The 15,360-nt window shown below is 44.2% G+C and overlaps 1 protein-coding gene across 1 annotated transcript in view; it reads right to left on the bottom strand.

Moving 5' to 3' along the window:
* Positions 1-932: 932 nt before the first annotated feature.
* Positions 933-15,360, bottom strand: part of SIAH3 (siah E3 ubiquitin protein ligase family member 3) — a 79,869-nt gene continuing 65,441 nt past the window's right edge. The window contains exon 2 of the mRNA XM_077806834.1: positions 933-1,526. Within this exon, the coding sequence (XP_077662960.1) occupies positions 933-1,526 (594 nt within the window). The remainder of the gene's footprint in view (positions 1,527-15,360) is intronic.

Genomic DNA, 15,360 nt, shown 5'->3' with positions numbered 1-15,360 from the left:
CACAATGTCCACACTACTATTTTTAGTGTGCTAGCTTGAGCTATCATAGCTTGTGTCTGTTTATCCAGGCTGGGGGGCAAGCTCCCAACTGCAGTGTCGACATGCCTTAGACTATGGGCTTTTGGGGGAAAGGGCTACCATTTATTATATGTCTGTATAGTGCCTAGCACAATGTGGCCCAGCTTGTTTGTGGGCTTTAGTCTCCACCTCATTATCCATGTTAAATGATAATGGCTGTTATTGTTGTTAATAAACAGTAACGGTGGGATAAATATGATCTGCCATTTGATATTGGGTCTGTGATTTCCCCTTGCCTTTAAATAGTGATAGTGGCTCCTAGAGGTGGTGGGTCATATGATGCAATGTTCTATGCAGACCGTCTGCTGAGGTCTGATGGAGTATTGCCATCTTCTTGCATAGTGCCTTAAAGCTTTGGACAGCTGCAACTTGCTCCATTTTAAGCAAACTAATTGCAGTCCCCCCAGTTCCTACGGAGTTGCTAATGAGTGACACCCACAAATGGGCCAAGCAGGAGCCTCTGTCCCATAGGAAATATTTCACCTTACTACCAGGAACAGAGAGCTTCATTCGTACTTGGTTTTTAAGCAGACACTGAAGGAAAAGTATCTGTATAGTGTATCCAAACCAAGGATTCTACAAGTCACCCTGCTGGTTCTTTCCATGCTGGCAGTCTCTGCTCAAGAGATTCAGTGGCTATTTTGATGGAGACAACAACTTGATTATCACCGTTGAATTGTGTCGTAAAATTGTATTAACAAAACAGCGAATACATTACACAAAGGCCTTAATCACTGGATGTTTACATAATGCCCACTGTGGACAAGTACGAAAGACCACAAAAGACCTGAGACCCCCCAAAAAGTCCATGAGTTCTGGCTTTCTCAAGCTGCTGAAGCACAGTGTCTTCTTCTTTACATTTCTGCTTCAGCAGCGTGAACTTTGCTCGCAGTTATTGCAATTCCTATAGCCAGGCTTCCATTATCAGAGAAGAGCTGGGCCAGTGAGGTGTTAAGGACAAGGCAATCGCCGTCTGATATGACAGAGTCCACGCACTCCAGTACCGATCTTGGGGTAGCTTCCCACTTCAGGCGCCTCTGATTCCTGTTGAGCTCAAGCCTGTAGGTGAAGTTATCGGCTTGTGTGGGGGTGCCAATCAGCATCATGGTGGCAAAGAACTGGGGATGGCCTTCATATTTCTCCTGCTTCCTGAGCACAAGCAAAAAATGGTGGCCCAGGCAAGAATGCATTATTATCCAATCTGTTGGTGCAGGGAGGTGCATGTCTGTGGCCAGGAAAACAATCTCTGCCCCATGAAGGATGTTGATCCGGTGCGTGTGTCTCAGATGTGATACCACCACTTCTACATGGCCTTCCCATTGACAAGAAAACAGAGGGCACATGCAAGGAATCAGTTGCGGGTCATGCACTGTCTCGAGGGGATGGTGGGAATGAAGGCTGCCTTGCTCCGTGGAGGTCTGACCGACTGCATGCCTGTTTGATACATACTGCAAGAAGAAGAGAAAAAAACAAGATGAAAGCTGAGGATACCATACCAGGCACTGACTTGGAACATACTTACAGGTCCTGGTCCTGAGAGGTGCTGAGCACCTGCAAATCCTGTTGACATCAATGGAAGCTGAAGGAACTCAGCACCTTTGAGATCAGACAGACCCACTGTGAGCAAGATGTGGACTTGTACAGACAGCAAAAGGTGCCAATAGCTGTCTCGTTCTGCAGGGGAAAAGATAAACCAGCAGGACTGCAATAAATCGTCTTAAATGAAAGTGATGCATGTGTTTTAAAAAGCAATTGCATTAGTTCAAGGGAAACAAATCTGTATTTTGTAAAAAACAAGGAGAGCATAGGGCATTTTATGCACTTATGGCTCTTAGAGCTCCTAACAGGGAAATGCAATATTTATAGCTTTATTACCCTTTAAGGAGACAAGCTGGCAAACTTTTTTTTATCTGAAATAACATGTTGTATAACACATCATTTGTGAACCAAAATCAATTTTTATTATGAAGGGTGGCCTCAGTATTTTTCTTTATGAATAAAAATACTTTGTGCCTAAATCTTGCTTTTTTAATCCATGTATATTAAAGGTGGACACATGACAGATTAAGGCAGTGGCACAATAGCCCATGCACAGAGACACCAGCTCTTGGAGTCCTGTGATTGTGTCAACATTTCAGCTTGCATTACAAAAAAATACAAATTTCTATCCTCATGGTTGTGAAGAAACACTCAGTTTATGTTTTTGAGTTTAATTGATGCAGTGACCTCTGCCTCAGTCTGTGGGCGTCCTGAAACAAAGCTCTGAGTGATGGGAACTGTCTCATACATCTCAATGGGGAGCTAACTCCAAGCTCCACTGCTCTGAGGGGCCCTGCCAACACCTCCTCAGCACAGGATTTTGTGAGTGACAGAGGGAGAAGAATGCAGGGGATATTCAACCCTTCAAAGTTCACTCAACACTAGTGGCAGTTTACTACTAGAAACCCAAGTCTCTTTCCCCCATTTTCAGCCATGGGAGGTGCTCATGCACCAGCAAAAGCAATGAGAGACAATGAGCATGCTGCTGCAGAACAAGCCATGTGCTGAAATGAATGTGTTGATATAATGTTTTGACACTTTGTCCAGCACTGCTATTCATTTTAACACATTTCACCTGAAGTAGGAAACAACAGTATGTATCAGAACATCTATCATCCGTCCCTCTCCTGATTATGTCTCTAGTAGAACTGGGAATTTATCAGGTCATTTGGCGTTCGCTTGTGAATGTCAAGTTGCTGAGGCCTAACTATCCCACCCTGTCCCACGTTCTGGACTGAAGTCTCCTTCCATTATTATTCCCACAGCACTTGGACTTTGTCACCCCAGACATCCTGGGGGGTATCCACTCGTAAATTGCCCCACTATGTAAATGGTCAATATTCACTCAAAAGGCATGATTGTAGAGTCCAGGCTTTTCAGGCAGTTGAATTTTGATATGTAACCTCTAAAGCTACAGTGGCCAGAGGGCAATGTTAAATGTGCTGTTGCATAATAGGTGGTTCTCACTGAGACCCTGTACATCTACTTTCTTCGATATTTGATGCAAAGAGTAATGGATCATTTAAACATATACTGAACCATCTAGTACTTGCTTTGGAGAATTATTACTCCAAATTATTATGCTGTGTTCTTTTTTCATTCTTTTTTTATGTACTTTGTTGTGTTAAAATCCAAGAATTTAAAATTTCCAACAAGATTCTGGACTAAAGACTGATAAATAACCAGCATTGCCTGGAAAATAAAGTAGGTCATTATAAACTAATCGAGGTGTCTGCCTTTAGTGGCTTGCTTATCATAGAGGGACCGTCGGAGATGACAGGTTCACACTTTATCCTGCATTTCTTCCTTCTTCCTGTTTGGATGAAAGTTATAGTTAATTTAAATCATCTCTTGGTGAAGGAGGTTATTGCGACAGCAGATCATAAAAGGCCCTTTTTTAAATTGCTGAAATGCTAATTGCTTCATAAAATGAATTCTGATCTCCCCATCTAATACAATGGGTGTGAGCAATTACTTTCACTCAGCAAACTGTTAATGCAACATTAGTGATTATACTAATTAAAACTAATGAACTCTTACTCACATGCTGATAAACCTCTCAACCACTCAACAAACTCCAACCGTCTATCAGTTTTATTTAACTTCCCTTTTGGAAGAGGGATCTTAAATTAACCTTTGGAATAACATTCAAAATTAGGTTTTGAAATGTAAAGCTTTATTAACTGTGTATAATTCCTCTCCAAAGATTACCAGAGTCAGAGAAACCATTTCCATTGAGGGTGTAATTGAATTTAAAAATGTATTCTCCTAATTTGATAAGTTACACTAGCATGGTGTATAATGGTAGCTCAGCCATCTGAATCGTAGTAAAAAAAAAGACATGTCTCTGCAAATATCATGCTATGACAATCATTCTTTAGTGGCTCAGGAGCTGGGTAAATAATTTGTAATGAATAATTTTATTCACTGAATTTTACCTCTTCCTAGCTTTGTGAAGTTTCCACAAACAAATTGTGAATCTCTCATATGTATTCAGTATTGGAAAGGACTTGTTGAATCATTTCAGTGAAGAATGCCAGGTTGGTATCTTGTTTCAGGTCAGATTAGTATGAAATACTGGAACTTCAAGATAGGTTGATTACATGAAGGTCACGTGGTTTTCTTCTATTGTCTGACTGGATAACAGCAACCTTTGGCTTTGAGTTTCTGGTATGAATATTTACACGTATTAATTCAAAATTCACTTCATATTTTGCAAGATTTGTTTAAAATCCGTAGTCTCAATGAACATTCCTGCCAGAAAACTCATTTGCTAGAATATCTCCTAAAACCCTTGAGATTTAAGTGGTATATAGGCCTTTTGCTGGTTTTCTGCACAGGCATGAGTTGCACCCATAAACACACACAAAAAGGGGCATGAATATAACAATAGTGAATTAGTTTAAGTGTTCAAATGAATACTTATGAACTTTTTTCCATGTTTGACCCACTCAAACAGCTTCCTCCTGTCATGGTTTTTTGAAGGTATGGCTTATTGGACTGTTGTTCTCTTTAAAAACAAACAATCAAGTGTAATGCCTAACTGATCCATTTGCCAAAAGGCATATTTATAAATACATGGCAAACTCAGCTGAATCACAAAACGAGAGAGAGGAAGTTTGGGCTTGTTGTTAGGATGAAGAAGATCCAGGTTCAGTTACTAGCTCTTCCACACATTTTCTGTTTGAACTGTAATTTCTCTATGACTCCGTTCTCCAGCTGTAAAACAGGGATAATAATCTTTCCTTTCTTCCACCATTTGTCTGTCTGGACTATATAGACTGTAAGTTCTTTGAAGCAGAGAGTGTCACCGCAAGCTCACGTACAGCACCTAGAACAATGGGGCGGCCATCTTCATTAGGGCCTGTTAGCACTACTGAGATATAAATAATCGGACTATTTTAGATTTACACTACTGTATGTGAGAGAAGAATTTGGCCTCTGGTTTAGTAATGGCTGAGAACTATAGTGTTATTCGTTTCTGTTAGCTGACAGGAAAATGAGAACATCACGCTCAGTGAACAGGGATGACTCTCTCTGAACCTGGCCAATAAGGATTTGCTGACTGACAAGCAACTGTTGTTAATAGTCAGCTCTCTCTGGATACTTGTATAACTGGGTTTTATCCAGTGATCACAGAGTGCTTTAGAAACATTAATTAATTCTCTCAAAATCCTTGCTTATTTGCTCAGACCGGTCATGGGCCTGATCCAAAGTCAAAGTCAATGGGAGTCTTTGCACAGGGTCACTCAGCAAATCAGTGGCAGAGCGGAAGATAAAACACAGGAGTCCCAACACCCTGCTCTTCCCAGAGGACTGCACTCTCTCTATACTGCCATTTTGGCAGTAGATGTGATTTTTCTTAAGTTTTAGTAATGCTTTTAACATAGTCCCATATGACATTCTAGAGAAATGTGGTCTAGATTAAATTACTATAAGGTGGGTGCTCAACTGGTTGAAGGACTGTACTCAAAGAGTAGTTATCATGCTACACTGCCAGACTGGGAGGATGTATCTAGTGGGGTCCCACAGGGGTCTTTCCTAGCTCTGGTACTATTCAATAATAACTTGTATAATGAAGTGGAAAAAATATGCAAATGACACCAAGCTGGGAGAGGTTGCAAGCACTTGGAAGGACAGGACTAGAATTCAAAATGACTTTGACAATTGGAGAATTTGTCCAAAACTAACAAGATGAAATTCAGTAAAGACAAGTGCAATATACACAAATATAAAATGGGAAATAATTGGCCAGGCAGAAGTACCACTGAAAAGGATCTGGAGTCATAGTTGATCACAAACTGAACAAGAGCCAAAATGTGATGCGGTTGCCAAAAAGGGTAATATCAATCTGGGGCCCATTAACAAGAGAGATGTATGTAAGACATGGGAAGTAACTGTCCCACTCTCCTCAGCATTGGTGAGGTCTCAGCTGGATTATTGTGTCCAGTTTGGGACACTGCACTTTAAGAAAGATGTGGACAAATTGGAGAGTGTCTAGAGGAGAGCAACAAAAACGATAAATTGTTTAGAAAACCTCACCTATGAGGAAATGTTAAACAAAACCTGAGCATGTTTAGTTTTGAGAAGAGTAGACTGAGGGGGGACCTTATATGTTTAAATATGGGCTGGGCTGTTATAAAGAGGACGGTGATCAATTGCTCACCATGTCACTAACGATAGGAGAAGAAATAATAGGCTTAATCTGCAGCAAGGCAGATTTAGGTTAGATATTAGGAAGATCTTGCTAACTACAAGGATAGTTAAGTACTGGAATAGGTTACCAAGGAAGGTTGTGGAATCACTGTCACTAGAGGCTTTTAAGAACAGGTTAGGCAAACACCTGCCAGGGACATGTAAGTTTATTTGCTCCAACCCCAGTGCAGGAAGCTGGACTTGATGACTTCTCGAAGTCACTTGCAGCCCTACATTTCTTATTTTTTGTGAAAATTCGGATTGAGTGACAGCCCAGTGCACCTTGATAAGATGGAATTTTACAAATAGTGCAGGTGAGAAACAGACACTGTTCCTTTTACGGACACAAATGATTTGCTTCCTCTGATGCTTGAACTTTTGTGCTGAATTATAACAGGCTTGGTAGACCCTCACTCCCATATTTCTACCTGTCAGTTAAGGCAGACAGAGTTCTCTTTGAATTAGACTTCCATGCCCTCCCCAGCTCCTGCACACCTCATCTATGACACAAATCACATATTACTGATATATTTCTTCACACTTAATGAATGAATTCTAGTTCTAAAGTCCACAATGTCTGAATTGTCTCCCTCATGGAGTTTTGATGTTCATTCATATAATCTGAGAGCCACACTTCAAATGAAGTATCTCAGATAAGGAATTGATTAAATGTAACCAATTTGCTGCTTGTCCTCCTCTCTATTCGCTGTGCTGTAGAATCCTATTGATGTTCCATTTAAAATCAATGAAACATCAGGTGGTTCTTGGTACATCCCAGCAGCGCTCAGAATGTGCATTCTGCATCAAATATGGAACTTGGGACATTCAGCAGCAGTCAAAGAGTTAAAAAATCACTTATAGTGTTTAATTAAATGCCATTTAATTATTAAAACCATATTTATTGAGGTTCAATAGTTACAATATAAAAAGGACAGACCTCTAACAGTTCTTAAACTTCAACAAATATTTGTCACAAAGTTATTAAACTTCCATAATAAATATACTTTCCACAAATGTTTTTAAGTGAATGTAGCTCTGGTAAAAGGTATAAGCCTATTTAAATCTTGAGATGGTGGGTGGAGCCCACCAGAACAACATAATGTCCACCCCTCTCCTTGTTTTGGAGCAGGAACTTGAAATTTGGTAGGGGAGCAGCCTTTGCATTGGAGATGTGCCTTTTGCTGTTCCTGTGACATTCCGACCAAGTTTTACTAAGTTATAAGCATCTGAAAATCAAATTTGCATATCCTCAGAAGAGACTTGAATAGATAAATTTCCCCAGAGATTCCATCACTCTGAGCATGCACCAGCCCAAGGCATAATAGGACTTTCTCTATGCTGCTGTGGGCTGGATTGAGACTAGGCACCAGTACTAAGAACAGGGAGCCTGTCCCTTGTATGCTCCCATCCCCTCCACCACCAGTTGAGACCAGGCAGTTTAAGGAGCAAGCTGCCTGATTTGAGTGCAGAGTGGACAAGATCCTGACTTGAGGGGGGAGGCGGGGAGTGTAGAATGGAACAAGGAGCTATGGGAGAGGATTGGACTGGAATTTGGGGGAAACTGGGACTGAATAGGTGTCATGACTGGGATGAGAACAATCTGACTTAGTGGTCAGAGTGCGTGTTGAGCATCAGGTTGGGTCCAGTACCAGAAGGTCAGAGTCTGAAAGAGGCCAGAGGGCATATGAGGAGTCAGGTGTCATGAGGCAGGCAGGATCAGGTTACCAGGAGATCAGAGTCATGCAGCAGGAGCAGGTAGTGTAAAGAAAGCAGTTCTAAACAGGGAAAATCCAGTGCATGGACAAATTCCTGTTCCTCCACTCAGTTTAAATACAAGCAGGGAGCCAATCGGGACCCCCTAGAGTTCTGCCAATCAGATCCCAGAGTCCTCGGACAGAGTTCAGCTTCTAGTTCTAGCAACCAAGGGGGTCACTAGGTGACCAGTCAGAAGTTACAAGCGCCTAAGAGCTCTGTGGGCTAGTATTCAAGGCTCTCCAGCCCCTAATGCTAAGAGGAATACTGGGAGTGGAACCTTAGAAAACTGAGGATCCCTGGCATAGGGGTATGGGACAAGAGGGGAAGGAAACAGAGTGAGCTCTGGCTTGGTGTATGATATGGCACCAGTGTGTTCTGCACTGAGTCCTCCCAGTTTGTTGGGCTGATGCCTCCCTTTTTAAGGTTTCAGAGGGGTAGCCGTGTTAGCCTGTAGCAGCAAAAACAATGAGGAGTCCTTGTGGCACCTTAGAGACTAACACATTTATTTGGGCATAAGCTTTTTTGGGCTAAAACCCACTTCATCAGATGCATGGAGTGAAAAATACAGTAGGCAGGTATAAATACACAGCACATGAAAAGATTGGAGTTGCCTTACCAAGTGTGGTAAGGGGGGAAAGGGGGTCAGTGCTAATGAGGCCAATTCAATTAGGGTGGATGTGGCCCATTCCCAACAGTTGACAAGAAGGGGTGAATATCAACAGAGGCAAAATTACTTTTTGTAGTGACCCAGCCACTCCCAGTCTTTATTCAGACCTAATTTGATGGTGTCAAGTTTGAAAATTAATTCCAGTTCTGCAGTTTCTCATTGAAGTCTGTTTTTGAAGGTTTTTTTGTTGAAGAATGGCGACTTTTAAGTCTGTTATTGAGTGTCCAGGGAGATTGAAGTGTTCTACTGGTTTGAATGTTACAATTCTTGAAGTCTGATTTGTGTCTACTTATTCTTTTGCGTAGAGACTATCCAGTCTGGCCAATGTACATGGGTCCAGATGATGAAGATGTCATCAATGTAGCGCAAGTAGAGTAGGGGCATTAGGAGAGGAGAGCTGAGGAAGTGTTGTTCTAAATCAGCCATAAAAATGTTGGCATACTGTGAGGCCATGTGGGTACCCATAGCAGTGCCACTGACTTGAAGGTATAAATTGTCCCCTCACCCACAACTATTTCAGATTTGGGGATGATTTATACCTTCAAGTCAGCGGCACTGTTATGGGTACCCGCATGGCCCCACAGTATGCCAACATTCTTCCCTGACTTAACTGAGAATAGAGTACTTGCTTCAGGAGGCAAGTGTCAGGCCTACGTACAGGCCTACATACACAGTGGCCAGCCCAGAGGAGTTGGTGTTTCATGACCTGCCCTTCTATACTGCTGATATTGACTGCAGAGAGAATGCTAATGTTAGTGCATCGGTCTTCCCAGCTGATCCTAAGAATCCTCCTGAAGCAGCGCTGCTGGAACCATTCCATCCACTTGAGATGCCGTCTATAGTTTACCCAGGTCTCACCCATAGAGAAAGGTGAGGATGACAACTGCATTGTAAACCAAGATTTTGGTGCCTGTTCGCAGATCCCTATCATTGAAGACTCATTTGAGTAGTCTTTCAAAGGATGTGCTGGCACAGTGGATCCTGTCTTCAATTTCTGTGTCAATGCTCGCTGTTTGGGAGAGGTGGCTATCAAGGTATGGAAAATGGCCCACATTTTGCAGGGGTTCTCCACTGATGGTGATTTGTGGAATACGAAGAATAGTTTATGCAGGTGAGGGCTGGTAGAGTACCTTGATTTTCACGATGTTGAGAGAGAGACTCAGGCTGTGATAGGTATCTGCAAAAAGGTTTAGGGTACTTTGCAGGTCAGCCTCTGTGTGTGTGAGAATGACGCAGTCATCTGCATACTGAATCAGTGATGCCAGTTCTCGTGATCTTAGATTTTGTTTGGAGACGTCGGAGATTGAGGAGTTGACCATCCATACTATACTCAATCCTGATTCCATCAAGAATGCAGTCATGAATGAGAATCAGGGTCATGGCAAGGTAAATGGAGAAGGTTGGCACAATGACACAGTCCTGCTTGACAACAGTGCAAATGATGAATGGTTTGGTCTCTGAGCCATTGCACAGAATGGTGGCAGTCAACCCATCATGGAGTAGTCTGATGATGGAAATGAATTTCTGTGGACAGTCAAAACTACACAGCACTTTCCATAGGGCATCACAATTGATAGAGTCAGAGACCTGGCTTAGGTCAATGAATGCCATGAACAGTTCCTGGTGTTGCTTTCTGAACTTCTCCTGAATCTGTTGTGCCACAAAGATCATTTCAGTTGTGTCTTGGGATGGCCTGAAGCCACACTGTGATTCGGGGAGGAGTTCCTCAGCTGAGCATTCCCCATGCAACCTTTATTTGAACTCCCTGTGCATATGCAATATGAGATAACAGCCTTCAGTTACAGGATCACATTTTTCCAGAGGACTCCCACATCATTCAGTGCACAGATTGGTTGTTGCTCACTTAATTCTGTTTTCTTCTTGTTTTTTGTGTGGCTTTATGCCTTATTTGCTGTATTCTATTCAAAACCTGCTCTGAAGACAGAATTATTAATTTCCTCATGGACTTTTCTGTGGTGCTCATCACTATAGTAGCTGAAAGCTTCACAAATATTCATGAATTTACCTTCACCCCTGTGAGATGAGTGTATATTTTCCCCATTTTACAGATATGGAACTGAGACAGTGATCAGTTAAGATCAAAGTATCCTGATTTTTCATATGTTCAACATACAGCTCCCATTGACTTCAGTTGCAGCTGTAAGCACTCAGCACTTCTGCAAATCTGACTCCAAGGTCTCCAGTCAGGCACTCAGAAAATAAATTAAATTTTTCCCACTTGTGCATTCAAGTAACTTGCCCAGCATCACATAGACTCTGTGGCAGAGGCAAGGACAGAATCCAGTCCTCCAGGTCAACATTCAACTGACTTAACCATGAGATTACTCATTCTCTTTCTGCAGTCCCCTGCCTCATTCACCACCTTCTACAACAAATGAAGCAGCGATCCTACAAAGAAAACAGCCTTCTTCAGTACACACGCATGATTCTTCCCCCCAAGGCATGTCCCTCCTGTGCACTGAATGAATTAGGGGTCCTGCACAAAAAATATTTGTAAGCAGTGTCAGGATGAGCTCCACCCTGACATCTGGTGGTGAGGTGTGGCAAGTTGTGGAAAAGAACTTCAGGGGCCGATCTCATTTGCATAGGCACACCCACCACGCCTAGAATGAGACCATAGCTGCCCAAATGGTCACTTTGGCTGCTGTGGGATCCCCAGTGTCTCTGTTATTGGGGCAGGAAGAATAAATTGTTATTACCCTGATTATGGGAACTGTGCTTGGAACTGTACGTGGCCTTTTGTTATGATGGAGGGATTCACCATCAACTATGTAGCACTCGCTAGGCAAGGGTCATGGGTTCCAAAACTGTGTGAATGGAGAGAGGTTGGGGACAAGTATTAATACTTGGTGGTATGGGCCCCTTGGTGAGGGCCTTACATGCTAATTGAACTTCCTCCTCGCTCCACTGTGGAATATCAGAGCTAATTTTGATTTCATTAGAAGTCTAGTTATAGGCTGCTGAGCTCAGTTTGGGCTGACAGTGCACCAGCACTGGGGCTCCCCTACTACAAGCTGAATTCACCTAAGAGCTGAAATCACTGAGTGTTGTGTTAAGTAGTGGGGGAGCCTGAAGATATATTGTGGAGCAGTTCGACGTGGAGCAGTGTGTGGATGGCAGGAGCTGCTTGTGGGCCGTGGAGCTGAGCGAAGGAGTTCGTGGGGCGGCTGGCGGAGCGGAGCGCAGCGGAGCGAAGGAGTTCGTGGGGCGGCTGGCGGAGCGGAGCGCAGCGGAGCGAAGGAGTTTGTGGGGCGGCTGGCGGAGCGGAGCGCAGCGGAGCGAAGGAGTTTGTGGGGTGGCTGGCGGAGCGGAGCGCCGCTATGGAGCTATGGGGTGGTCAGCTTCAGATCATGTAAGGTGCCTCTTACCCCCGTCCCATTTCCACCCAGGTTGGGAGGTAAAGCTCCGCAGATAAACTTTCGAACTCTGGGGCTGCCCTGACCAGGGACAGAGACTTTTGGGGCATTGGACTTTTGGGACTTTGGGTGATTTGGGGTTGCTGGACTCAAGAACCAAAGGGAAAAGGGCATGCCCCAGTTTGCCTGGGGTGGGTTTTTTTTTGCTCATGGGTTGTGTTATGAATCCTGTTGGTGGTGTTTCCCCAACATAATGCCACATTGTTTCTCTCTGTTATTAAAAGGCTTTTGCTACACTCAGACTATGTGCTTGCGAGAGGGGAAGTATTGCCTCTTGGAGGCGCCCAGCGGGGGTGGTATATATTTGTCCCAGGTCACTGGGTGGGGGCTCTAGCCGGTTTGCATTGTGTTATTGGAATGGAACCCCTAGATATTGAACCCGGCCCTTGTTGCTGCCAACTCTGACGGGCAGAAGGGTTACATATTATAACATGTAATTCTAGGCCGGGGTAGGCAACCTATGCCAAAGGCGGCAGGCGAGTTGATTTTCAGTGGCGCTCACACTGCCTGGGTCCTGGCCACCAGTCCGGGGGGCTCTGCATTTTCATTTAATGTTAAATGAAGCTTCTTAAACATTTTAAAAACCTTATTTACTTTACATCCAACAATAGTTTAGTTATATATTAAAGACTTATAGAAAGAGACCTTCTAAAAACGTTAAAATGTATTACTGGCACGCCAAAACTTAAATTAGAGTGAATTAATGAAGACTCGGCACACCACTTCTGAAAGGTTGCCGGCCCCTGATCTAGGCTGTATATATGATGCATACGATGGGGTTTACGCTCATCAACTGTTAGACAAGAGGATTAAGAGACAATTAGTGCACCTGTGATTGATTGATTGTCTCCTAGCCAGAGGGGGCAGAGCTAGGTAAGGATCTTTAAGTACCTGGGCCTTATATGGAACCAAAGGGAACTCAGTGAGGAGGAGATAGGGTTTCTTTCTACAAGAGAAATCCTACAGGAAACAGGATAGGCCCTCGGATGGGGGGAAGCCCTGAGATAGACTTTAAATAGGGAAGTAGTCAGGTAGGGTCCACAGGGAGCAGGTTAGGATCCTGTGGGGGAGGCCCGGAGCTGCGGAGCTGGTGTTCAGGGTGGGGGCAGTGTGCAGAGACCCTGTGGCCGCACCTCCACCTAGGAGCCAGAGGGAAATGCTGGCTGCTTCTGTGACCTGCCTGAGGTAAATGCTGCCTGGAGTTTGCACCCTGAACCCCCTCCTGCACCCCATTCCCCCTCCCATACCCAAACTCACTCTCAGAGCCCGAACCTCATTTCCCCTCCAACCCTGAGCCCCCTCCTGCACCCCAGACCCCTCAACCCCAGAGCCACACCAGAGTCTGCACCCCCTGCAAGAGCCCTCACCTCCTCCTACATCTCAACCCCCTGCTGCAGCCTGGAGCCCCCCCCATACCCTGAACCCCTCATTTCTGGCCCCAGCCCAGAGCCTGTACCCCCTTCCACACCCTATCACCCTGCTCCAGCCCAGAGCCCCCTCTTATACTCTGAACCCCTCATTTATTGACCCACACAAGAGCCCTCACCCCCTCCCACACCCAACTCCCTGCCCAGCCTGGTGAAAATGAGGAAGGGTGGGGGAGAGTGAGCAACGGAGGGTGGGGGGATGGAGTGAGTGGGGGCGGGGCCTTGGAGAAGGGTCAGGGTGGGGCCTCAGGAAAGGGGCGGGGCAGGGGAGCAGAGCAGGGATATTCGGTTTTCTGCAGTCAGAAAGTTGGCAACCCTAAACAAAAGGGTGGAACAAGGCCTGGTGCCCAGGAAGCCCCCGGGTGCAGTGGGGAGAAGGGTAGGGTTGGAATGTCCCAAATGAGCCCTTCTTTCCTTAGCTGATGCAGGCTGCTTAAGGGACAGAGCTCCGCATCTTCTATAGAGAGGTTATGATTTTCTATCAAAAATTGTATAAACGTTCCTTAAAGGGACCGGATCTATTAACTTGTGCCATAGTTTGTGAAATGTGCTACTTATCCTAAGTTCTTCCTGACATCCTCGTTTTCTCTGCTTATATGGGCCCCACCCTATCTCCCCAGCTATATAGAAACTATCTCCACTAGTTCTCTAATTCTTAGCTCCCATTTGACCCATTTGCCACCCACTGTTACACACCCACATGTTATTTACACCTACCACGTAGGGAGTAAAGTTCTAAAGATAACATGAAGAAACTAGCAAGCCTTTTAATTCTGGGCTTCAATTAATTTCTTTTCTGCTCTTTTTAGTATGCTAATGAGATTTTATAAACCTGTTGGATGAAAGAAAAGGGGTGGAGGGGAACCCACGATGTCAAAAGCCAAATTTCCATAGCTGAAATTAAAAAATCCAAAACCAGAGCCCATGTTAGAGATGTATTTAAAATTTTAATTACATGAAATCCTATTAATTTATGAATGCATCAGCAGACTATCTTAAGTACTGTATATTAGTCAGGGGTTTGGTAGTGGAAGGCGTTATATTCACCACTATCAAATGGTGCTGAGAGGACAATTTCAAGCTCATTTTACTCATCTCAGTTTGCAACGTAATCAGGCATGAGATGGTGACACTGTGCTGCTGGAATGTGTTAACGTTTCTAATGAGGCACCACTGTATAAGGAGAGAAATTGCTGTTTTAAGCCTTGTTGACGCTAGAGTTTTGCACCATTAATAACTGAACCAGTAGGATCACACAGCGGTATTCCCCAACTGTGCTGTATGTCCTCACTACTCATGCTGGTTTTGATGCAGGTTGGCAGTAGTTTTGTTCTGTGTCCATGCTAGCACTGTACCATATTGCCTTCCAGGTACCTATCCCTCAGTTCCTAGCCCACTTTGCTGAAGTGGGGGCTTCTGGGAAATTTCAGCATGTCTTCTGGGAGCTATGGGGAGCTGTGGTGGAAGAGGTTAAACTCTCATTGTTCCTCAGTGACAATCATATAAGTCCCCTGATGACTTTTACCATTTCCTCATCCTTTTCTCAAAATGGACGCCAGAGTGAATGTTCAGCTCTGTCCTTCCCCAGCAAGAAGGATGTTTGCTGGAGCTTTTGAAAAGCATTAGTGAGGCAGCTGAAGAGGCAGGGGGAATGCAGATGAAGGATTTTCTGTCAGCACCCATCTGACTCATGATAGAGCAATGTTCATGCACCTACCACTGCCTGAGTAGACAGCTCCGTGCTGTACCGGCAGTTGCTCTT

Source organism: Eretmochelys imbricata, chromosome 1, assembly GCF_965152235.1.
Source record: "Eretmochelys imbricata isolate rEreImb1 chromosome 1, rEreImb1.hap1, whole genome shotgun sequence".
In the NCBI taxonomy this organism is placed as follows: domain Eukaryota; kingdom Metazoa; phylum Chordata; order Testudines; family Cheloniidae; genus Eretmochelys; species Eretmochelys imbricata.
Note: the sequence above shows the minus strand (reverse complement) of the source record. Positions and strands in the feature narration are given on the sequence as shown.